The sequence below is a fragment of the Scophthalmus maximus genome, chromosome 1, assembly GCF_022379125.1.
Source record: "Scophthalmus maximus strain ysfricsl-2021 chromosome 1, ASM2237912v1, whole genome shotgun sequence".
Lineage (NCBI taxonomy): Eukaryota > Metazoa > Chordata > Actinopteri > Pleuronectiformes > Scophthalmidae > Scophthalmus > Scophthalmus maximus.
The window spans coordinates 8528128-8553856 of NC_061515.1; the positions used below are offsets into that span (position 1 = coordinate 8528128).

The window sequence follows — 25729 nt, forward strand, 5'->3', positions numbered from 1 at the left end:
CAAATACAGTGCATCACTGTGCCCCTCTCTCATGCACAGAGAAGGTGTGGTTTTACTAAGTCAGAAAGAGCATATGTCAACCAAGCAGGCTACTGAACAGTGCAACAGCACAGTTTATCGCCTCGGTCTTCATTGTGTTTCTGTGACATAGCTGACAGCAGCTTACTCTGTCAGATTTCTTTATTAAAATGGACTGTGCATTTGATAACCTGGATGCAGCTGGTTTCCTGGAAATCTGGCAACACTTCGATGCAGATGGTAAGAAGTTAATCGTTTTTTTCCTGCATAAATATACCTGAGACGGCATAGAACTTTTTAATGATTATTCCAGTTACTAGAAATTAAAGAGATTATTGGTTATTTGTGATAAAATAAAAATGTAAGTCATTACTACGTTTCACTTTTTCTTTTGTTTCTTTTCTTCGACAGATAATGGCTACATTGAGGGCAAAGAGCTTGACGAATTTTTCCGTCACATGATGAAGAAACTTGGTCCAAAGGTAAGTGAGTTTTGTTTGGTTGAAATCAGGCCGAACTAAAGGTAAAAACTCCTGAGGAGTTAAATATGATACAGAGAAAGGAACGTGATTCAATTCAGTGTGATGCTGTGCGTGTCGAGGGCAGCTAAACCAGGCACAGCCACTGATCCCAAACATCATCTCCATCCACGCACCAAACCTTGGAGGAGAACATTTCATCATGCCGCCAAAAGCAACCAGAGTTTTGCAGGTGGAAGAGATGGAATAAACACGACTGACTGCATCGGTCAAGATTGTCCGCAAAATAAAACACTTGCTGTGAACTTTGTACATTGTGTTGAAAGAGCTTTATACTGTATCTTCTATACATTTCTAATGCTGATTCAAAAGGTCTGAGCTTGTACATGTTTCTGTTAATTTAGTTTTTTATTGTATTGCATGTTAATGCACATGTTCTACAAGTATGGAAACTTCAGTTGTAGAAAACTACAACTGCCACTTAAATCAAAGTTCACAATACAGTGGTAATCAAATGTCGGATGTTTTGATTGATGGGTTTGTGGGAAACAATTTGTCAAAACGAAAGCATAAATCAGCTTTTAGAAATTGCAATTAGCAGCATTGGTGGATATCTGCTGTGTGGGCAGCTAAACCCTCAATGCAGTCATCTGGATGGGTGGGGTGACTGTAAGGATGTTAGGCACAACACAATTTAAGAGCTCTGGTCCCTGTCAAAGGAAAAGCTTTTGACTTGGTTAAAAACTGGTGGGGGGGGGGCTGCTGGATGTGTGTGTGTGTGTGTGTGTGTGTGTGTGTGTGTGTGTGTGTGTGTGTGTGTGTGTGTGTGTGTGTGTGTGTGTGTGTGTGTGTGTGTGTGTGTGTGTGTGTGTGTGTGTGTGTGTGTGTGTGTGTGTGTGTGTGTGTGTGTGTGTGTGTGTGTGTGTGTGAACGTGTGCTAATGACACATCATGTTTACTGAGCAATGTTAAATGATGGGATGCTGACTAAAGTCTGAACCCTCTCCCTGACCTGAGCATGGTGGAAAATCCAATGAGTGTACAGAGCAACTATTAGTGTAAGTGTGTGTGCATGTGTGCGCGTGCATGCGTGAGTGAAAGACAGACGCTGGACTCCCTTGGATGCTAATGGGGTTGTACTAAAACAAACAGACGACCAACCATTGTTTCATTAATGCCCCCAGGATAATTGTGTATGTTTCTAGACATACAACAACACATTGTCATTATATATATATATATTTATTTATTTATTTTTTTGTTAGGCTGCTGAAGAAACAATAGGTTACACTTCATATGGCCCTGTTTCATAGAGCAGGTTCAGTCTAAAGAGTTTATTGACCATGAGATGAGAAAAAACTGAATTTCTGTTCCACAATCTGAGATCACTTGAACTCTGAGTCAGTTACCATGGTAACTTGCTTACCTCACCTTATCACTAGGGTTTTCTGCAACAAACCCAGATTTTCTCTTTGTCTCCCCCTCATCAGCCTGAGAAAGCTGTCTGACTCAGCGCTTAATTTCCTGTCATCCAGATGATATCAAAGCACACAAGTACATCAATTTTCATAGGTGTATTTTGGGAGAACATTAAAATCACGCTTGAATATTTGTTTGTTGCTCAAAGCCTATCGTTACCATCATTACCTCTTTAACTACAAATCATTCATTATTTAAGGACAAAGAGATCTCTAATATTGAAATATTTAAAAACTAAGCTAAATGTAGTTTAAATTAGCTTTTTAATCCAGGCTGCATATCCAGTCTTAACTTGTTGAGTTGATTCAACAAACTGATCAGCTCTTATGGAACCCCCCCTCCCCCAAAGAAAAACGCAGTTTCCCAAGAACTGATACATTTTTCAATCAGTTACTCGTGCAGTATAACGAATTTCCGGGTGATACACTGACATTTAAGATATCAGTAAAACCTAGAGAATAGAATTTGCTATGCAGTGCGAAAACAACATCCTGTTTGGAATCAGTTTGATCAATAAAGCAGTTTTGTTTCGGGAGTTTACCTTAAGTAAATATTAACATGTCTGCTTTAAGAACTTTTGCTTAGTAACAGGAGATGACTGGCACCAAACACGATGGGTGATGCTGAAGACAAATACAGATCTGTGTGTAATGAGCAAGGGCCTGGCCACCTATTAGCCTGCGGACTGTGTGTTGCTCTGCACTGCGTGAAACGATGACTCAGAGGGCGGCACCAATAGATCTACACGTTTCTATAGTTACAGTACGGTCAACAAGGGGTGAGACAGAAGAACAAGCTGCTAAATGTGTTTTTAAATAACTTGAACAGCTGAGAATATTCTTGTCTTCTGTTTCTTCAAGCATTTGAAAGCTCATGAGCTCTGGTAGAAGAAAAATAAACTGGTCTACGCTGGAGCAGAAAATGTCATTCTTAACTCAATTAAGCATCATCAGCCTGACGCATACGCAGTGAAATGCTTGCTGCCATCAAAGCCTTGGACTACACACAGGATCATGACACTGTGCAAATACAAGTCTTCTTTTCCAATGTCATAACTCATGCAGCTGTCAGAGTTCCTGTTTTGTGTATCAGAAAGACTGAGAATGGCCAAAGTCAAGTTACATATGTCTGCCACAAGACCGCTTGATAAATGTTTCAAGAACATTTTGCCTATGTGTGAGAGACCAAACCTTAGAAAGGAAAATGGTGACACCTTTGAAAATAACTGTGACTCAGCCACTACTGGCTGTTAAATATAATCATTTTAAACCATTTTAAATGATAAACTTGATTTAAAAGAATCATTGTGATGCAAAAGATTGTTTTTTTATCATATACTCTGATCATTACATGTCTGTGTCCAGTTTAATATCCATAGTGGATTTATAACATTGGCTTTGGAGCAAGAATAATTCTGCATTATAATTGCAATGTCTTGTGTCTCTACAGGAGAAAGTGACTGACGAGCAGGTTCAGAGACTGAAGCAGAGGTTCATGTCCGCCTACGATGTCACTGCTGACGGGAAACTACAGATCCAGGAGGTATGGCATTATGACCATTATTTACTTCACACTAGAGTTCTCTTTAGTGAGTAGAAGTGAAGCACTGATTTCTTCGAACTCCCGAGTTCCTACAGAATATTTTCCTTCTAACTTCTTCTTTATTCCTCTCAGACTCCTCTATTCCACTCACTGTCTCACTTCCATCTACCACCCGTCCCTGCTGCAACTTCTATTCATCCGCTGTATCTACAGTTTGACAATGATACAGCTTATACTAAATTCAAGAGGAATGAAAAACTAATTTCCTAGACTGCTAAGTGTCAATGCTAAGTAGTGAGGATTGAGACAGTCAGAGGAAGAGCACTCAGAACATTTATCTGAATCAAAAAACTTACAGTCCACTGAATGTCACAATGTCAATGAAAATCTAATCTGAATGGCACAATAATTCATCGAAATGAGAAACATCTAAACGGTCCGTTTGCACTGTCAAGTCGGACTTTCAGAAAATCAGGAACAAATTGCTCTTCTTTGATTAGAGTTTCTTCTCAAGTGACTGTCAGTTCATTTAATAAATGTAACCTGACTGACAACCTGACAGACTAGGGTTGTGTGTGTTTCCAGGAAACGTAAAGCCATATTTGGATGACATTGCTTTCTCAGTCTCCACTCCACACTCCCAAATTAATTGCATTTCCTTTATGCTAAAAAAGAAAAAAACCCTTAGGCCAATCCCTTAATGCATTGCACCCACAGACCCCAAAGCTTTGGCTTTGACTCAAGAGGCTTGGGGGAAAAAAATCAATACATGTATGCAATAAGTGGCCAGTTGATGATACTGATTTACTGAGGCGGACGCAGAGACAGTGCGATTAAAGCTCTTTTTTTTCCAGGATTTGGGACTTGGGATGCACCATCCCACTTTTAATCTCCCAATACCGATCATGGTTACTCAGTCCAGAATATCCGCAATTCCCGAAAACAGGTGTTTCTTTTTCTTTTTTTAAAAATATGAAATAAAAACTGCCCTATAAATACATATTTGCCCTATAAATATAAATAGTGTATATACATCATCCCTTGCAACTCATTTGAGATCATTTTATGCAAGGTAAAATTTTAATGTAGAGTAACATGAGGATCAAATTCTACCTGAAACAGTTTTTCACAGGGCTGTTGTATGAGACTGCATCAATATTAGCAAGGTGTACAAAACAGTTTTTGTATTTTCATGCTATTTTCCTTTTACACTGTTATCTTAGCTCGATGGCACTGAAAAGGAAGTTAGTGAGCCACAGTATCCTGTCCAACAGCTGCATGAATTTCAGTATCACATGACTGATCTATTGAACACAGTGTTTGCCTACTATAGTGCCTGTCGTTTCATATTAGTCTCTTTCTCTGTATTTGTCTTGGTATGGTTTGGGTACGAAAAGTCTGACATGGACCAGAAAACTGTACTTTGTGAACTACAGGTCCCAACAAGAGACATAAACTCCACTAACCTCTTTTACCACCTATGCAAGAATCGTCTCAAACAGTATGGAGAGACTCTACTAATGACAGGTACAAAAGTACAGCTGAGTACTCAAAACAAACCCCAAACTGGGATGATGAAAGAGGTTCACATGATAATACACGCAATACACGCTATGGCAAAAAAAAAAATGGAAGGAGATAACAGCTGCTGTTAACATTACCAAAGAAATGGGCCCAGTTGACACGGTCGAGAAAATGTATGAGTAACAGGTGAGAAGATATGTGCTGTTATCTGATATGAAATTACCTTTGTCAAGATATACGAGATTCTGGACATATTGCACAGTGGCTTCAATTATTTTTTAGAAAGTCAAAAGATGATTAGATAATGAATTAGCGCTTCTCATTGTTCAAGATTTACCTGGGGTGATGGCGTTTTATTTCTGAATTTCTAATCGTCTGTAGTTGGCATCACTGTTGGCGCATTGCGCTTGTTCGCTGTGCTGTTCTTCAGCTTTGTGACCTAAATGGCTGCGCTGTCATCTTGTATTGTAATGATGTTGGGCCAGTTTAATCTGCTAATGGAAGGCTGATATTGTTAAAGAAGGACCGACAAGAGGAGGGAAATATATTGGAAAGGAACCAGGAAGAGTTTGTGACGGGATGGTGCTTCTGAATGACAATAAAATGTTAATACCTATCGGTGACTAGCTATGCAGATAATTAGTTTGTATAATTATGGAGGTACAGTCCAATGTTTGGACAAAAGTCCAATATATAGACATTAGTCTATATAGTGCCATGTCTCAGCCTGGATTTAAGTAGGTTGACATGAGTATAGAAGTAGGTTGACATGAGTATAGAAAGAAATGGACAATTAGCTCCTAAATAATCGATGTTGGTTCATGCACAAAAAAAATCACACAAGGCTCAGTTGATTGGATTGTGTTTCCATTAAGATTGAGGTGCAGTTGTCAGCCAGTATGAAGAGTGAAGATGTGACAATGCAAGTGAAGTAGTACAATCCAGATGCTAAAAAAAGGAAAAAAATGTCTGAGAAATATTAAAGATTAACATTCTCATAAAGCAGAATTGTGCATAAAAACTAGGAAATGGATCTTGTCAAGTGAGCGTAAACCTTGTGGTTGAGCACAAAACCCCATTATGACTGCACAGCAAATTAAGAATACTCTCCCAATAGTCTCATAGAGGCTTAATAAAACATCATCATCCAATTACAGCTCACAGGTCTGACCTCTGCACTCCTTCCTGTTTTCCAGTTGGCCAATATGATCCTCCCTGAAGATGAGAACTTCCTGTTAGTTTTTCGCAGAGAGGCTCCTCTGGACAACAGTGTTGACTTCATTAAGGTAAGATCACTGAACACAATATATTGTTCATAAAAGATGAAAAGAGAAGAGAAGATTACACAAAACCAACAAAAACCAACAAAATCACAGAGGTGTCCTGGTCTTGCCATAAAGTTGTTGTATGTGGATTTACAATGCAACCACATTCAAACTCAAATCAGGCCGAAAAGATCACAATCCGTCCTCACTGTGTCTTGGATGCATTGACACTTCTACTTTACAGTCTTATATTAAGTTAACTTTACTTCTGTAACCATTAATCGATTTGTCCTCTCCAACACACTGTAGATATGGAGGAACTATGATGTTGACAGCAGTGGCTACATATCAGCTCAGGAGCTCAAGGTAATCAAACAACATGTACAATGAACAATATGTATTACCTTTATCATAATACTTTTATCAATATCATCTTATCATAATAGTACTGTATTTATTTAACTATTGTAACAGTAGTTTGTTTAACTTCATTACAATAGTACTTAAATTAACTAACAGGTAGAAGACTACTATTTCCTCCTAAGTGGTAATCCCCATGACAGATGTTTCATTAGGATGGGCTTTAAGACAGAGCCAAAATGATTATAGCAATGATACTGACACACACACATTTGATGTGTATCTTTTTGGAAATATGATTTATGATATGCACAGTGTAGTGTATAACTCAATGTTTCCACATGGTCAAGTGTTAAAAATGTAAACCTAAATTTCAATCAATTGTAATATTGAAGCCCGAATAAATGCAAGAGAGGGGAGGTAATTTGATGTTTTGAGCAATTTTAGTTTTATTGTCAAATCCTCTTATTTTGGAACCAGGTGTTTCTCACTCCATAATCTAATTGACGCCCCATTATTCTTATTCATAACTGATCACTCACTGTATTTGACTGTTTTGTTGCTTGATTATAAAATAAAATGTTGTTTCCTAGGCTTTCCTGAAAGACCTGTTCCGGCAGCACCGCAAGGAAGTGTCTTCTGACAAGCTGGAGGATTACACCGACGCAATGGTAGTAATACAATCCACACAGACACGCACACACACTCCCTAGTAATACTGAAGTCATTGGACACATTTGAGTTGGTTTAAACACATCTTTCCCTTTTCATGTAGCTTAGTTGCAAATGCTAGTTAGGCCACTGAAGCCACATAAATTGAAATGGAAAAACATTTCAAAACATTATTTTTAACATGTTTATTTTCACAAATAAAAGCTGTACCTCACTGAAAAGCTGTAAGTGGCTCTAATAGCTATTCTACCAACTGCCAAATGAGAACACAGAAAACCTTATTATATCATATTATTATTCATAAGGGACTTTTCATTTGTGATATTTTGTTGAGATCTGTTTGCATGAGTTACTTCTGTGGAAACTCAGAGCCTCAGACAGCACAATTCTACTATTTCATTGATTTTAATTTAGAAGAGATTAAGTAATGTTCAAGTCAGATCAAAAGTGAAACTGGTTCCAGAGTCACGGGGGGTGTGAGGAAATAAGCAGCAACAGGACATGCAGAGATTCACAGTTGCTATAGATATTTTCATGCTTTTAAATACATCTTCTTTTTCTTGCAGATGAAAATCTTTGACAAAAACAAGGACGGCCGTTTGGATTTGAACGACCTGGCCAGGTATTTTTCAAAGAGATATTCTAAGAAGCCCCTGCTTGTTAAAATGACTGAAATCTACGATTTTATTGATTACATATTACACGATGCAATGTGGCTGTTGTCAAATCTTTGGACAGCATCGGAACAGCTACCTAGCTTAGACAGCTGACAGACAACAATTAACTTTTTTCTACAGCATTCATCAACCACCTTGTTGCACTATTACAGTAAAAATGAATGTAATGCACAGTAAAGCCATATTCCTAGACAAAATGTTACAGGTTTTCTGTGATTACAACAAAACACAAAAGAAAATGTACCAACCTGTGGTAAATTTTTAAAAGAAATGTACATAACATGTACATGCTTGAACAACCACTGGCCTAATCAATAATGTATTTTCAATTGGCGGTGCCATTGTACCATAAGTGATAATTGGTTCACTTTGCTAACTAAAATTCTTATTGTTAAGTATGTATTTCTTTCTCAAAAAGGATCTTGGCTTTAGAAGAGAATTTCCTGCTTCAGTTCCAGTTGGATGTAAGTGTATTGTTTATCTTGGTCTTTAACACTTTTGTCAGATTAAAACATAAATTATGCTGCAACAGGTTGATAATTCACTGTCTGTTAATTTTCTGCTTTTTAAAAATTCATATATCCTGTTTCCAAGGCCTGCAGTAAAGATGAGAGGAAGAGAGATTTTGAGAAGATCTTTGACCATTATGATGTTGTAAGTACAGTCATTTCATCATATCAAAGCTAATTAATGTTGTTGTTCCTGTTCCTGCAGGGACATATGTGAGAATGTGGACAGTGGGTCGGTGGGTTTTAGGCACAACTTCTGAAATATGATCATCCTGATGTGATTATAAGTTTTACTAAATGTGTTGTCAGATTCTTTGTATGTCATTGACCAAACAGGAGTAATTCTTTACACTGTACCAGAGATGACATCTTTCCAGCCATGGCAGTTATCACTGCTCCTAAACGTTTTCTATTCCCAATATATCACCACTCTCAAATTCACCAAACGTGTACTGCAGGGTGCTTCAGAGGACTCAGGGCACTGACCCAGAATCCAATTAGCTCCCTTACCTCTAATATAACATCATAAAACAAAGCACCCATTACATTGTCAAGTCACTCTCTGTGATGCTAATCACTCCCAGTGCAGCGCCAGACGGGAGTCAGTAATTCCATATTAGGACTTCCAGATAGGCTTCCTCCATTCTGTCCAATATTGATGACCATGTCTGCGTATATGTGCATGAGATAATTGTCTGTTTGAAAGCCTTTTGTTTACGTTATATGTAATAACAGCAAAGTTAGTCATGTAACTTTGATACATCCATCTTTCAGGTGAGTTGCACTATGACTGGAGACTCTGGACTACTGACACATTTTTTTTTCAGTTTGCCAAGTCACAAAAGTCTATTTCAAACATGGCCAGTGTCTCAGTCTGTCAGTGACATGTTTCATCCCGTGGCTAGAAAATGGGTATAATAAAAGTAACAGATTTCAGACTTGGTATCATGCCATGTGAAACTTCCTTCAAGCAAGTCTTTTAGTCTAACCCTAACCATTTTTGCATATCTGCAGTAAGAGGGAGGGACAGTAGAATCAAAATTTCCACTTAGTGTGTAACACTGTCAATTAGCGCTCTGGTTCTTACAATCAATAGTTGGAAATTTCAAATAAATGTGAGCAGCTTATGTGCATTATTGAAATATAAGATCAGAAGGAGTGAGCAGCTCCTCCACTTTCTATGTGCAGACCATAGCGTGCATCCAAACACATTCAAAAATCGACCATATTAAAATGCATACTGTTTGCTTTGAATGTACTTTATTTTGTCACCATTGTGATACAAAAATATATGTAGGATGAGTTTGGGACACAGCAATGGTGTTTATCCTATCCCCAAATGCATGTTGGGAAGTGTTTCAGAACTGCCCATGGCCCTGAGGTACAGACCCAGGAGAGGAAAACTAATGAATGACTGTAATGTGAGTGGGCTGTCAATTCGAGAAGTAATTATCACTTTCATTTTGTCTTTCTCTGTCCTTTGGCTTTTTCTCTTCTTTCTTGTTCAGAGTAAGACAGGAGCGCTGGAAGGTCCTGAGGTGGACGGCTTTGTCAAAGACATGATGGAGCTGGTCAGGGTAAGTGTGTGTAGTTTTGTTATGATCATGGTATGAACATGGTATTTTGGAATTTCAACTTGGTTGTCGGAGTAAATTCACCACCCCGACTTCCGAGCTCCGAGTTTGGAGGTATAATGGAACACAGTATAATTCCTCCTCCTCCCTCCACTCTTCTCTCCTCTCCAGCCCAGTATCACAGGTCCCGAGTTGGACAAGCTGCGAGGGGTTCTGCTGCGTCACTGTGACGTCAACAAGGACGGAAAGATCCAGAGAAATGAGCTATCCCTGTGTCTTGGAGTCAAGCCTAAACCCTAGTTTAGAGATGTGTTATGATATTGTGCTATGAAAACACTCACTCTGTATTTGTTCGAGAGTCAATAATGGTAGAATGCTGTGCTTTAGTCAAGATCAGTCTGAGGTTATTTAAGGTCAGTCTTCATAAAGTTTTATTTGATTCTGAATATGATAGAAACAAATTGGATATTGTGTTCTATGACTTCGAATTGTGCATGCTTTAGGACAACAAGAAAACAATTAGATAATAATGCTTTATGATGTCTGGTGTTTTGTAGTGTATTAATCAGTTTGTCAGTGTCAGTGTAGCTTTTGAAAACAGAATGATTTTCATTGCAATATTAAGTTTTGCTCTTTTAATTAAGAGCTGGTATATGCTGGCCATTACTGACATTTGGCCACGTGCATGCTTCTCTGCCAAAAAACCCTGTTGAGAAAAATAAATGATGATGATGAAGCACTCGGCCTGTTTCACAATCTTTTTTACATCTGAAATGTAAAGCATTCAACAACTTTTCTAAATGAATTATAAAATGATTATGATAAAATGACTCTTAAGTTGTATTTAACATCTAGATCTGATGATATAATATATAGTTTTAATTAATTATTGTATAATTTATAAATGTTTAAATTGTAAATTTTTTAAATGATTAAAATCCAAAAGATGCATAGCCTTCGTCAATGACACATTTTCATCAGCCATAAATTACGTTTAGTCGAATCAAGGAATGCATTATAATAAACGTGTTCCTTGGATTTCAACAATTTTCATACAATGAATCATTAAATATCCCCTTCAAACAAATAACTGCAGAAACGGTTTCCCCATAAACTGAACGTGGTCTTAATATGGAGGAGATTATGTATAATATAATACGATTTTGTTGGGTTACGAATTTGAATTGAACAGTTTCATTTCTAACAGATCCACAGTACCACAGGTCACTGTGACTCTTATTGTTCTCTGGACATGCAACAAGCCGACAGGGCGAGTCTCTGTTTGTTCACAAGGAGACAGAGAAAATCAACGTGGTTTAGTAGATGGAAACCCCTCTGGCCACTAAAAAAAAAGCTAATGGTGCGGACCTAAAAGCTTTCCTCAACCTCAGATTGCCCTGAGTGTCCTTTAAACGCTTTGGTGTGTGGTCTCTCAGTCTTTGTGTGTTTGTGCGTGTTCACATGTAGTGGCTACAAATATTACAAAAGGCAACTTTAGATAGTGTTTTTATAAATTAAAGAGATACACTTGTGTGAGTGTTTGCATGTGTATACTGCGTTGTACCTTTAAGGGTTTACGATTATGTGTATTTGTGTGGACAGCGCAGCTGCCGAACACCTGTTGCCGAACAAACAGCTCATAATTTAGGCTGAAAGCTTTGCTCCACACGTTATGTCATTTACAGTGAATGTTTACCAGTTATTGTGGTGCAGTGGCAGGGAATTTCAATGAAAGATAATCCTCATCATCAGTTATTGGTGACGTTGAAGCATCATTACATATAATCTAAACTAACTGAAAAGGTGAAGAGATGAGCTGTTGTCGCGTCTTGTGACCTTTCATCCATTTATTAAAAATAAAAAAGACTGCTGCGTGTGTGTACTGAAAAAGCCTTTTCATCAATCTGTGTTTGTTCCTGTTCAGCAGAGATGTGGCCCTTCTGGGGCCACCCTGAACCTGCACTGCATCTCCTAAACAGGTTATCAAGCAGCTGCACCAGCGAGTGGGACTTAATTCTAAAGTAATGACCCAGTTGGATGCATTTATTCAATTGCTGTCACATTAACAAGTGCTTCACCTGGGGCTTCACAGCTCATAGTGTTCTAGACAAGGTAGGAATATATCACAAATTATAGTCTGTATAAAGTAAAAAAGGGGAGGAAAGAACATGCTATTTTTATTGATTAATTTGTTGCAATTAAAGCCCTCTCTAGTTTACATGTCATCCATATAAGCTAAACATTTTGGGAATTTTCTACTCAAGTTTCACATGTATGCATTTTTAGCATGTACGTCTTAGTACATCTTTAACATTCACCATGCAACCATTCTGAAATTGCTCTTTGAAGCAGAAACAAGAGCCCTTCGTCTGGCCCTGGTTTAGAGTGCAACTGTGGATAAATGAACAGATCACGTACCTTACCAAGAAACTGAACACACACAAGCTCGAAGCAAACACGAGTATGAATTGCCTTTCACTCAGGGCCTTGAAATATCGACTGAGGAAACAGTGAGACACAACTTGTGTGTAAACCTTGAGGCCGTGTGAGTGTGTGTGAGAGAGAGCGAGAGCCAAGTGTCTAACATCACAGACAAGTCTAATGCGGATGACTGAGGGGGCACTTTAAATATCAATTATTGGCACCTCACCTGAACAGACAACAAAACTAAAGTTTCACTTGTTGATCCCCTATTGGTGTGTGTTTACTGGAGCTTTTCATATCAAGGTACACCTGTTGAACCAATATCACATTTTGTCTTTGCAAACATAATTTATGTTCGTAACTTCTGCACATAGAGCAGGGAACAAGTGGTCACTAAAGACGCATGTGGGGACGGACTCTGACATACTAAGAACTGTTCACTGGTGATCAGATAAACAGAGACGCATGTTAATGTCAGATATAAACAGAGACTCAGATATTCCTGAGTGTGTGTGAGCTGGAGAAAGAGTCCAAACCTCTCCCCTCCATACAGAGCATGATTTAAGGATTATGTTGCGTGGTGCTGCCCTCTGTTGGCCAGCCTGACGTGTTACAGTGCTTGAAAATAAATATTTGATTAAAAATCATATTTTCTGTACAATTAGAGCAAAACAAATCAAAACATGTTTTTACTTCAATATTCTTCTTCTGCAAATATCAAAAAAACCAAACATCCAAGCCTGTTTTTTGCATTGATGCACAAGCACTATGAATAATAATGGAGCAATCAATTGTGGTCCTCTGGATTTAACAGCAAGCTTAAGTGTCAAAATTGTTATAGGGCGGCAACTAAAAATTATTTTCATTATCGATTAATCTGTTGATTATTTTCTCAATTAATCAATTAGTTTTTTTGTCCATAAAATGTCCTAAAATGGTAAAGAAGGTCAATTGAGATTCCCAAACCCTATAATGTTCCCTTTACTGTCATAGTGTAGTTGATTAACTGGTTTTCTTCATAGCTGCAGTTTCACTTGTATTTCCAGAAGATGGTAGTAAAACTCTGAATGTATCATTTACTCACTGCTGAAGACGCTACCAAGCTGATGGTGGTTGCAAAAAAGAAGAGAACTTAATTTGTTGCCTGTTAATAGATGCTGACGAGTCACAAGTTACCTGATTGTGTGCAAGTTTCCAATTTTCCAAGTTTTTAAAACCGTATTGTATCAAGGGGCACGTTTCTCCTCAACCCCCAACTTCAACTCAGCCCATGACGACATTTAATTTGTATTGACCAAGCACAACAATTAGTTTAATTTGACAGCTTTCGGACAAGAAGGGGGAGTGGGCTTGCTACGAAAGATGAGTAGTTACATTTATAAAGGCCATGGCACCAGGCTCCTCACAGTTAAAGACCACTGACCTCCATTTTGTTTTTCAAGTCTTTTCTCTCTATCCCTTTTTTCTTTACTGCCTCCAAAGGTTGCGGACTGAGTAAACAACAAATAGGAAAGGTGCTGTAAATTGTAACCCTTAAAAGTCTCCCCCTGCCCTTCTTTAAGTTTGCGTTTCTTTCCTTCTCCTAGGTGAAACCTAGGGTTCCCATTCCCATTCCCAAAATGTCAGTGCTAAATGCAGTTCAGGAGACCTATAAGATGAATTGTAAACATAATTCACAATGTATGGATCTGCCAGGTCACTAGTTGCCATGGTTTCACCTGAGCACCTCAGTGACAGTGACCTTTACAACAGAAGCTCAGTTAAAGTAGAAACAAATGCGGTAAGAGAATTTGTGCCAGGAATTTCAATTATTTTTCATCCTAAATCAAGTAAAAATAGCATGAAAAATTAAAAAGTGTTCAGTGGGTGTACAGTTCCAAAAACTGCTATTGTTAAAATATGAAGTGATTTTGAAGTAAGTTCAAGAGAATCTTCACTTTAGCTAATTCTCCTGAATTGACTTTTCTTATTGTGGAATATTATGGATCTGATCTTAGGCAGCTGTTGTTGGTTGAACTGTTTGATATATTATTTTAATTTAGTCAAGTGCTTGACATGATTTTGCAACAACACCTAATGAAATCAGTGTTCATTTTGTATTCTTGATATTTCATGAAACTTGATAAATGAGAAGCAAGAGTGGGGACTAAAAGATAATGTCACCGAACTGTCATGGTTTAACGCTATTACTGTACTACAGTTATGTCTGCAACAATCAAAAAGTGTGTGTACACCACACACCACTGTGACTCTGTGACAACATGTAAACTGCAAAGAAAAAGTTTGTGTGTTTTTAAAATGGTGCTGAGTAAATTGTTCACTGTGTTTTATTAAGTGTGACGCAAGTCTCTCCACTTCACGTCACATTCTTTAGAAACAGGCCTTTTTCTCGTGTGGTCGACAAACACTGTAGATTCACATCAACTGCCCCAAACAAACAAGGTAACAAGAGCAGAACTTGTGAAAATGTGAGAAAACCAACGACTCAAAACATCTGGCTGATGAAATGAAAAATGATTTGGTGCTAACGATTTAAACTGGATAAGATAACTGGACAATTATTACAATTAAGAAAGGAGATAAGCCCTTGACATAAAAAAGAAGGTTATGCTTTTTAGGACTCAATTGAACGGGCCAACTTAAATTGGGTGATGATAATCATTCATCTTAACATAAAGTTTAGTTTCAAAAACATCCAAGTCCAAGCTTTGATCTGATTGACCTTGTTGGCCTAGTTCTGTTTTTGGTCTTCTCTGAGCACTGCTAAAAATAATACCTGTCAAAATGTGGCTATAAATTTGAATATTTTTGTTTGTTTTCGTAAGAGCTCTCCCCCGAGTGGAAGCCATGTGTTCAGGTCTTCAACTGTGAGGAACTTAAAACAAACATCAGCATGAAACAGACACAGTAGGCCGTGGCTGCAAACTGAACACTCAACCAGGAATCTGAGATGTAAAGTGGTGATAAATGGGAAAAAATAATTCCTTTGTTAGCCTTTGACTCTGGCTATGTCCACATGTTTTAGTTTTAAAATGCATCACTATTACTGATATGTTTTCAGGTGTTTGAGCATAAACAGGGATTAAAACTGATATGAAGCGAAAACGCTCCTCTGGAGGGAGATCAATTGATAATCAATTGTCTTTTTTATGAATATTTCCTGTTTTTCTCTGTTATAGTGTTGAATCAACAAGACCTCTCCAACAGTGTCTCAAGCTTCTCTAATCATTTCCTGGTTACACATGGGCTCTTGCAATGCATCTTCCTATAATGCATCCTGACATTTTTCCACACTACATGTTTGAGGAAGCCAGTTATTGCGTCCATCCACCACCACCCACCATAAGACACATCTGCCTCTGTCCCGGTGTCTCAGCTCACATACATTGGTGCGCAGCAAATAAACCGCCAGTGAGAGATTTGTGGTGACCTCCCAAGCTGTTAAACCCACTGCCACTTGGCGAGCAAATTGAAATTATGAAGAGCACTCAGCTTTATATTTGAATCTGTGGAGGAAATAATGTAAACTGACAACATGTGTGGGAAAAGAGCAGGGAGAAGGGGTAGAAAGAGAGACGGGATGAATACCAGAGTTCAGAGGATAAAACTGGGTGACGAAGACAGTAAATTGACAAAGATGCACATCTTCCCAACAGCTACAGTATGTGGTCCTCACCAACCAGTCACATTCTACCAGGACCTTTCAACTATCCCTGAACCCAACCACAGGCTGAGATAGACTCAGTGAAATATAAACTGTCTCCAAACAATCCATGCAGCAACATCTGCAGTGCTTTAACTCAGTGGCTGCATAGCTCATTAAAGAAGCATTTCCTTTTTGTGTCGAGCAACACAGACAAATCAACAGGGAGTTAGATGCCTGACGACTAGAGGCCTGTGTTTCATGATCTGAAAAAATAAAATAAAATAAATATTTGGACTAAAGGATATGCTATTTTAGTCATTTGGAATTATTCAAGTTATTTGTCCAAGTTTCCCTTGGAAACACACTCCAATCCCTGCTGCTTTAAGTCTTTAATTTACCTCACACAAGTTTCTGTAGCTCACACAGTGTAGTTAAAAACGGGTCACATAAACATGTAAATTAATTAAAGACTTTATGGTATGCCTTAAATACACATAGCACAGAGACTAAGTCTGCACGATATGAGGAAAATCAACAATGTGCAATAACATTGTTCCAATATTACAGTTCCTGTTATATTGCACAATAAATGGGGCTTCATCTGATTGGCCAAATGGTGTGAATGCATGGCCCATGCATCCATGGCTCTATTAAGATGCTGAGTGGGTGGATGCAGGGTTTACCTTAAGTTTCTGGAAGGTTTATGTTGAGGTTGCTGCGGTGAGGCAGTGGCAGCCACATAATATTATATTGATCTTATCTTATCAATACAGTACACCACATCTAGTCCTTTATCGATACTCTTATTGTTTCTTATGTTCATATGTCCAAAATATGATTAGCGCTCAGCACTACCTGAGGGTGTTTACCCAAAATCAATGTTCAGTTTAATCATTTTTGCTAAGCAATGGAGAAATATGATGTCACAAAGGAAGTAGCTGTACAGTATGTAATGCTCAGAGACAGTTATTACAAACAACAGTCTGTGCCTGTAATCATGTCATTGACTTACAGTGAATCAAGTCATTGTAACAAGAGCCAAATTTGCACTATACTTCCTAACGGTTTGGATCCAAATATGACTGGTCCCAGATGATTTTCAGGTGTTGTTCTGTTCCTACAAACAGTTCATTATGTCTGATTAAACAGCTCTTGTCATTTCATTGAAATGCAACATTGAATAATGTTTTTTGTTTTCACAAAATTAGATTCTCATCCAAGTCAGTGATTGATCTCCTGAACTAACACTGTGTCTAAAGATGTCATAACAATAGTGAATAATAAACTTAACCTGCAAAAAAAAAATATATATATATAGTTCATTTTTGAAGAATCAAGAATGCTACTGCATTGAATTGATCAGGAAAGGGGCCAACAATGAATTTGTGGTTCCAAACCACAACTCATAAAAGCTGAATTGACCTTAATGTAGATACAAAGACAATATCATAAGATATAAGTTTCTAAATGTGATTTGAACAACATGAAATAAGGAGGCACAAAGATGCTGAAACCTCGACCTAACACGCCACACAGACTGTTGACCACAAATGTTACTGAATGATTCGTTGCTAAATGTAGTTGGACTGTCCATGTAAACTATGAGCAAATCCTGGTGAGCTCTCAGAGGCGGCATCGACTGTGTGGCCTGACCACTTGGCAAAGGGCTTGAAGCCAGAGAGCAGAGTCCAACACCAACAGCTGACAGGCTGACAGACCAACTGCTGCCTGAGGCCTTTCACTGTGTAATCTGTCTTTGTTTAGTGACGACTGTGTCAAACCTCAATGTCAAGTGGTACTGACACATTTCCTGCCATGGGAGGGTGAAGTGCATTTTTAGGGTAACCAAAAAGATGACAAAAAAGTTATATCAAGGACAACTGGAGGTGGTTGTAGATACATGAATACATTTCACCTTTCATCCGAGACACTTCTTCATTTCTCTATTCAACTGAAATCTCAACAAGTGCTGGCGCGGCCACAGACCCCCTCTTGACAAAGGAGGCCAGCAGAAACACACAGAGAAACGTTCACTCAACCTCCCTTCCCTACGGTCCAGCCTACAGGAGTTTGTACCATCCTTCTCTTTTCATTCCTCTCCTCCTTCCATCTCTCTCTTGCTGCCTCTCTTTCTCTCACTACACCATCCCGATCTCTGTTCCCCCCTGTCTCTCATCTTTCATATGTTACTCTCTCCTCTTTGGAGAAGTGGGAAATATTTCGCAGATAACATGAATGTGCGTATGCAGACTTCCCACCTCAATTACTGGAGATATTAGAGTTTGCCACACGGTGCCAAGCTGTCACACTGTAAATAAACCTGTAATGTCCAGTTTTCCAGGATGTATATTTGTATATTAGACTTTTTTACTTATGTTCACAAAGTATCCATTACCAGCTTTCAGATCATCAGTCCATGGAGTACTTTGTTTTCCCTGCCAGCAAGTGGCTACGGAAGAATTGTTCAAGAGAAATGGTAAAAGAGCATAAATCCAACACAGTGTGCGCAAACACAACCATCTTGTGAAGTTTGACATTCTTCAACTTCCACATCCAAACTCTTTAAACTACACTCAAACAAGATTTTGGCAGAGCTATCCACTGCCCGCTGGAATCACAGGATTCATAAAGACGTCATGAACCGCACTTTCTTTTCTCTCATTAACTAACTAGACAAAGGACCATGTAGACTGTGAATGGGCAGCAAGTACTTTAGAGGTCACATGTTTCATTAATACAGACGTTTTGGATGAATAACTTTTTTATCTAAAACAGCTGGACTGATGTGGTAGCTGTGTTAACAGTTTCTAGGTCACATATTTGAGATATTTGACTTTACCAAGATCAAGAAATTGCTATAGCAACAGACAAAGAATACCGCCACGAATCCAACTGGTACCAGCTGGGTGAAACCAAATGGTACAAGTCAAGTATCAAGAATAGAAGGTGTTGGACACTGAACTTCTACACAACACATCAGCTTAAAACTACATTATCTCATATTCTTATATGAGCCAATGCATAATCACATTTCCACATCCTCTCATCAAACATCAGCTGAATCAGTGCTCTGGATTTTTCTAAATGCAATAACGTCTCTTCAGAATCCACAGTAATGATCATCAAGGTCACTGGTAACACCTGTGTTTACCTATTATTTCATGTCAAAATGGCGGCTGTCGTGAAAAAAGGTCTAACACCTCGATCAGTCTGCCGCCTCTTCCCAACCAGAATTTCATTACACATTTGCCATCAGCAAGTCACCATTCATTTTAAAAAGCAATAAGCCCAGTGAGCAAAATAAACAGATTAAGTGCCGTCGCGCTGCTTATTAAACCAGTTGTGAACGTTAGCCCACTAGCTAGCAAAGCTAGCCGACTTACCTTAGCACCAGGTGTGTTGTCGGTCTGCCGCTGTCCCATCCATCCATCCACCACGACGCTTATATCCGGGTCAACGGACAGAGCTGGTGTACCTGCGTCGTCTCACTCGCGGACCTGGCTGAATTCGGTGTATTATATAGTTCATCGTGTAAAGCAAATGTCCCAACTTCTGAAAGGTCTCACAAAGTTCTCATTGCCAGCCGATAGCCTAGCGTTAGGCTAAAGTTAGGCTAGCAGTTAGCAGTTAGCCCCCTGTTAGCTCAGACGAGAAGCCACTGCCTTCTTCTGCTCGGTCTTAATGCTATTTCATTAGCATTGTCTTTGACAGAACACTGTCGCCCGTTGCCACCAACTTGTGGTTGGTGAGTAGCTCCTCTTCTGCTTCGGTCAGGCCGCCATTTGAAGTCAGAACAGCAGGGGAGTCTGTGTCCTGTGGGCAGCGGTGATTGGTTACTTGTTCGTGCCATGATCTTCCTGACTGCATACGATTGATCTGAAGTTTTCTGTTTAAGGAGAGTGTTAATCATTCTTGTTGAAAAATGAATCCAGTTGCCACAAGAATGCTTTTCATTACTACCACTTGTGTCAGCCAAAGTGCCACAAGTTTGTTTGATTGATTGTTTGATTGATTGATTGTAGTTAAATCAGTGCCAACCTGTAATGTCTCCATACAGTCAAAGATTACAGCCAGATTACTACATACAATAGTCATACAGTTTATTCCACTGTCGCAAAGGCTTTAACATTGTTCTTGTTTTTTCATTAAAAAATGATTCAGAGGTGATTGAACTTTGTGGAAATTTAAATTGTGAGTTACAGTTCTGCTGAGTTGTCTTTGACAAAACATTGAGGGTGCTTCTCAGTATAACACAAGATACATCAACGCTTCTATAATTGTCGCTGCCTCTCTAAAATAGTTTTTTTTTTTAACTGAACATTATCACGTTAATGAAGGTATGATTTATTGCAGGATTGCTGTATTAGAGACACACGTGTGTCCCCAATAAACTGGCAATATAAAATGCAAGTGTATGATGTAACATTAGTTGATGAAACATGGAAAACAACACACTTATTGATCTCACTCATTGATCTTTTCGGTTACTTTCCATTCAGAGATCCTGTCGGCTTCACCCTGAGATCCGTCCACATACCTCTGCTTGGGAGAAAAACCAAAACACATCTCTGACCAGATGTGTCGACCACAGTGTGAGACGGTTTCTATTTTAGGAAGCAGAAACGATTCTTCAGGGAATAAGAGGGTTTTCCATTGTGACCTCCCAGGTGGGGTTTGAGAAAGAGAGGTCAAAGACTCACCACCCAGCGTCAGTGGGAAAAAAAGTAAGGCAGACTCATATGACATGAGTGTTATAACACTTCAGTAACAAACAAAAAAATGAGTTACTGACTGATTGTATCATACATCATCATACAGTGATTGATTGTAAAAACAGATACCATGAATATATGAAATGTGTTTATAAAAAAAAAAGTATGTTAGGAGAATGTTAAACTCCAGACATACCTGTAAAAAGTCTAAAACCTCGCTATGTGTTCGTGTTACTCTCTTTTGACAGGATCTCACAATAAAATGTGACTCTCGTCTTCGTCCAACTCGCTGGGCAATCTCTCCAACATTCCTTCTTGTTTGTCGTCATGGTGCCAGCAGGACAGCCCCGCTATATAAGGTCCTCCTCGCCGCAGTCCTGAGCCAGAACGACAAAGAGAGAACAACCTTCTGCTACGCCACAGCCAGAGAAGAAGGCGCATTTCACCCTGAACCAAAGGACTCGCATCAGATCCTGTTAAGACAACTCAACACTTCCTTGACTGCAGATACTTTTTGATTCTGCTCTTCTTAACATGAATATGTCCAGTATTTCGAAGAGAGCTCTATTTGTCATTTTTTTAACAGCACAGGTAGGCATTTAAACCGAATATCCTTGTATGAAGTTCATTTAGACAGTAATTTGTGTTGTAGCACCAGGTTTAAATGATAGCATTTTATTTTCTAACAATTTTTTTTTTTAATTTTAACAAAAATCTTTTCACTGTTGAAAACTTTAGATTGTCTTACAGCACAAACTTTTAAGATTAGAAGAATATCACAGATGAGACAGACTTTAATCACAAAACTTTAAACAATATCTTAATTCAATGGAAAACATGCTCATAACCATGTGAAAAGTGTTATTAGTTTACTGAGGTTTGCTGTTCTTCTATTTACACTTTTTTTTCCATCTTACGCAATAATTACTTTTGTATCCTGCAATTTGTATAAATTTCTTTCCAAAAACATGTTTTTGCATGTTACATCTAATCCCTGTTACCAATAAGCAGTTCAAATAATTGGTCTAAAGAGAATTAGATTCACCGACGTGTACGTTAACACACCAAAACTGATTGTCTCTCCCGCGCAGGTGTTAACAGTAGTCTGGTGCCAGGCATGTCCCCGGAGATGCCAGTGCCCTAAGGAGCCCCCCATGTGTCTTCCTGGGGTGCCCCTGATCCTGGACGACTGTGCCTGCTGCCTGGTGTGCGCTCGTCAGAAAGGACAGTTCTGCTCTGAAATGAACCCCTGCGACACACGTAAAGGACTGCAGTGTGACTACACAGCCGACGTCCACAAGAGGACCGGTATCTGTGCAGGTGAGTGGACTGCTTTTGGTGCTGTCATTCACAAATGTATACAGGATGTCCAGTAAGTACCGGATCTGCAAATGCTGTTGTAAGTACATAAGTTAAGACAAAACCTTCTTTCTCTCTTTCCTCCAGCTCCTGGGGGGGTTGTGTGTGTTTTGGGTGGTGCCGTCTACCAGAACGGCCAGACCTTCTTCCCCAGCTGCAAGTACCAGTGTATGTGTCGCGACGGACAGATCGGCTGTGTGCCGCGCTGCAACCTGGACGTGATGTTGCAGGGGCCCGACTGCCCCATGCCACGGAGGATCCAGGTGCCCGGGGAGTGCTGCGAGAAATGGGTGTGTGAGCCCCAAACTGAGGCCAGTGCACTGGGCGGCTTTGCCATGGCGGGTGAGTGGACTGGAAGGAGAGCGAGATGAGATGAAATGGCTCATATGAGCAGAACATACAGACAGAGACACTTACACAATCTCCACTCAAGTTGCACTCCAGTGTGAGACAAAGTTAAGAGGTTATGTACATTTCTCTGACCTGTTCGAGTAAGGGTGCAGGACCCACGGAAGGAAAGAAAGAGGAAAATAAAATAAGGGATTGAAAAATGAGGAGGAAAAACAGAGGAAAGATAGTGTTGCCACTCCAGTTTAGGATGTAGTAATGTTATACACCACTCAGTTCGTTTCATACAACCACAAGTATGTAAGTGATCATGTCGAAATTCTCTCTGAATATGCTTTTAAAATTTTAGAGAAAGTGTGTTAAGTTTCACTAAATATGATCTAAGTATAATATCCTTGGACACTTGGTTGGTTGCTTTTAGATTTTCAACTAAACAGCTTATTAAAGTATGTAAAATATTTACCAAATAATTTGGATTTCAGTTGATTTCTCTTTCCGCTGTAACCCCTGTCTGTATCTCTAACCCCTCTGTCCTTCTGTGTGTTCCCGAAGCCTATCGTCAGGAAGAGACGGTGAGCTTCGACAATTGGGACCCGAGCCTGAATTGCATTGAGCAGACCACAGAGTGGGGTGCCTGCTCCCAAAGCTGTGGCATGGGGGTGTCCACCAGAGTGACCAATAAGAACCGTCGGTGTGAAATGGTGAAGCAAAGCCGACTGTGTATGATCAGACCCTGTGACAACCTGCAGGACCAGATGCAGCTGGCACAGCTTTCAACAAAGGTAGATTTTTTTGGGGGGGGGTGGGCTAGTTCTTTGGAACAAATTGGTTGCCATATCATGTATCTGAGTTTTTAGCAGTTGGACTGTATGTAGATATGGCACACATTCAGTCAATAAAAGGCTCTTTCTCTCCCTGGCAGAGAGGCAGCAAGTGCCAGAGGATGGTGAAGAGCAACGAAGCCGTCCACCTCTCCTATAAGAACTGCACCAGTGTCCAGGCCTACAAGCCTCGCTACTGTGGCTCCTGCACAGACGGACGCTGCTGTACCCCCCACAGAACCAAGACGGCCCTGGTGGACTTCCAGTGTGCCAATGGTAAAACCGCCAGGAGGCCGGTCATGGTGATCCTGACCTGTGCTTGCCACAGCCACTGCCCCCGAGACAACGCTGTGTGGCAGCCCTCAGGGCTGGGATACAGCAGCATGAGGTTATAGGTCATAGTCACTATCAGATAACAATGAGGTTATAATGTAGAGTCAATCTAGATTGTAGCTGAAGACTGGGTCTCTAAATGTAGGGATTCCTTGAGGTTGTGTGAAGCACGTTAGCATCCTTTTTCTTAAAAAACTTGAGTTGCATTAACTCTAAATTTTAGATTAAGATGGTATAAAAAATTTGTATAAGACTGCACAACCTAATATATACAGTATGTAGGCCTATAACTTAAGACATGTCCATTAATAAATCATTTCTCCTTGTTATTTTGGGGATGAGATCTTAGAGAATTCAATAGCTCTATATCTGAGAGGGATTTAACCAACATCCTGTGGACAAATTAGCATCATCTTCACTATGAATAAGCACTTAAACCTGGCAAATACGGGGGAAGTTTTGGCAATATATCGCAGCCAGCAGCTTCAAGTACTGTATGTCTTTTAAGTTCATCACTTGCTGTACTGTGACACCTTAATCTCAAAAAAACAACACCTTTAATAATAACACTTTAATCCCATTATTTTTGCATTGATAAAATAGAAGCAGCAACAAGGCAAAAGGAAATAGAGGATTATAAGGTGAGCTGTTAACCTTTTCTAGCACTGCTCTGGGAATTTTCCAACTATGGGACACATTTTTGAAATAACTGGACTGTATACTTTGACCTGGTCCCAACTAAGGGCTCAAATTATTAAAGACAGGTCACTGTGGTGACTTAGTGTCATTTCTAACATCTCCCTAAAATCCTACTCCTGTTGCAAAATGCAGAACATGTATGTTCCCTACAATTAATGCAAATGTATGTTGTTTTTGTGGTGTAGAAAGGATATTATTCCTCTTTTTTTTCCAAAAGTAGTGCACACGAACTCCAGCTAATTTTATGATGACAAAAGTTTTGTAAATACTTGCTGTGTAGATAGCTTGTTTGACTGAGTGTGTATGAAATACACAGTGTTAATCGGTAACAATGTAAACATGAATTGTATATATTGGTATGGTATTTTTTTCCTGCTACTTGAATTAAACTTCACACTGCTTGTTTCTGTATCCGTCGAAACAATACTACAAAACCCAACATGAAATAAATGTGTATTTTTTTTATCAAGGTTTGAATCTCTTTATTGTAATTAAATAATATAATGTTTTTAATGGTGCTGGTGGTGGAGAGCTTCAGGTTGAATTTATTTCAAGAAATGAATGGATGATAAGTTAAAATTTGAACGAAGGTGAATAGAGAGAAGCAGTGACAAGTGACTTCCTGTACTGGTTCATGTGTGACTGATCATTGCCCTACATCACACTGTTATGTTACAAATATGGTTTTCATGGATGTGTTATGAAGGTTTTAGGTCAGTCAAATGTTTGTAAAGTGTGACCTAATACTAACAATGTGGCTTCTCTACATTTATCAGTACCGGGAGACAAGGGGCACAGCCATTGATATAAGTGTAAAATATATATACATGAATCACTTTTAGGCCATCACTAAATATATTCACTTATTTTACAGAGCCACAAATACAAGTTACCACATTATTGTCATATCAGTCATGACCGCATAACTGTTGTGACAATAATCATGTTAAAGCACCTCCCTCTTGTGTAATATTGTTTAAATCAGAATTTAAGATTTAATTTGCTGAGCCTATTGACGTTTGAAGTCGTTGAAGTTGTTGTAGTATTTCGTATATTGTATGTATTCACGTTTATTTTAATGATCAATCAATGAATATGGGACCATGTGCCCTAACTGAGCTTGAGTGTAGATAAGCAAGCTGACAATGCGTTAACAGTGCCAGAATTACTGGTAGCTTGATCATTAACATAAAACTCAAAATGTTCTGTTAACTATATATATTTTTCATTGTGTAATTTATTTAGAAATATTGTTTTTCCAGATATGCCCATGGCGGGAGACACATCAC

At 39.0% G+C, this 25729-nt stretch overlaps 2 protein-coding genes and 1 long non-coding RNA gene across 5 annotated transcripts in view; 2 read left to right on the top strand and 1 right to left on the bottom strand.

Moving 5' to 3' along the window:
* The window catches only part of LOC118310462, a 31989-nt gene extending 12305 nt beyond the window's left edge, over nucleotides 1-19684 (bottom strand). Inside the window, exon 1 of the long non-coding RNA XR_004793786.2 lies at nucleotides 19552-19684. This is a non-coding gene — a long non-coding RNA (uncharacterized LOC118310462). The remainder of the gene's footprint in view (nucleotides 1-19551) is intronic.
* On the top strand, nucleotides 40-10834 carry scgn (secretagogin, EF-hand calcium binding protein). The gene is made up of 11 exons (XM_035633335.2): nucleotides 40-258; nucleotides 430-500; nucleotides 3425-3517; nucleotides 6238-6327; nucleotides 6616-6672; nucleotides 7260-7337; nucleotides 7905-7960; nucleotides 8434-8479; nucleotides 8610-8669; nucleotides 10033-10101; nucleotides 10270-10834. Exons 1-11 carry the CDS (start codon nucleotides 189-191, stop codon nucleotides 10396-10398), a joined length of 819 nt encoding a protein of 272 aa, XP_035489228.1. The 5' UTR covers nucleotides 40-188; the 3' UTR covers nucleotides 10399-10834.
* Nucleotides 19578-24905, top strand: LOC118309976 (CCN family member 3-like). 3 transcript variants are annotated; one of them, XM_035632708.2, is made up of 7 exons: nucleotides 19578-19727; nucleotides 20668-20892; nucleotides 21129-21471; nucleotides 21972-22200; nucleotides 22327-22581; nucleotides 23140-23369; nucleotides 23510-24905. In XM_035632708.2, exons 3-7 carry the CDS (start codon nucleotides 21415-21417, stop codon nucleotides 23801-23803), a joined length of 1065 nt encoding a protein of 354 aa, XP_035488601.1. In that variant the 5' UTR covers nucleotides 19578-19727; nucleotides 20668-20892; nucleotides 21129-21414; the 3' UTR covers nucleotides 23804-24905. The 3 variants fall into 3 exon arrangements, with proteins under 3 accessions (XP_035488601.1, XP_035488766.1, XP_035488682.1); XM_035632873.2 differs by having other exon boundaries at nucleotides 21218-21471; XM_035632789.2 differs by lacking the exon at nucleotides 19578-19727 and adding an exon at nucleotides 19796-19913.
* The last annotated feature ends 824 nt before the right edge of the window (nucleotides 24906-25729 follow it).

Bases quoted from the DNA above. Each gene is read 5' to 3' on its own strand.
- scgn (XM_035633335.2), top strand. From the start codon at position 189: ATGGACTGTGCATTTGATAACCTGGATGCAGCTGGTTTCCTGGAAATC. The intron at 6,328-6,615 runs GTAAGATCACTG...AACACACTGTAG, and splicing joins ACAGTGTTGACTTCATTAAG to ATATGGAGGAACTATGATGT. The intron at 6,673-7,259 runs GTAATCAAACAA...GTTGTTTCCTAG, and splicing joins TATCAGCTCAGGAGCTCAAG to GCTTTCCTGAAAGACCTGTT.
- LOC118309976 (XM_035632708.2), top strand. From the start codon at position 21,415: ATGAATATGTCCAGTATTTCGAAGAGAGCTCTATTTGTCATTTTTTTA. The intron at 22,201-22,326 runs GTGAGTGGACTG...TCTTTCCTCCAG, and splicing joins GAGGACCGGTATCTGTGCAG to CTCCTGGGGGGGTTGTGTGT. The intron at 23,370-23,509 runs GTAGATTTTTTT...TCTCCCTGGCAG, and splicing joins TGGCACAGCTTTCAACAAAG to AGAGGCAGCAAGTGCCAGAG.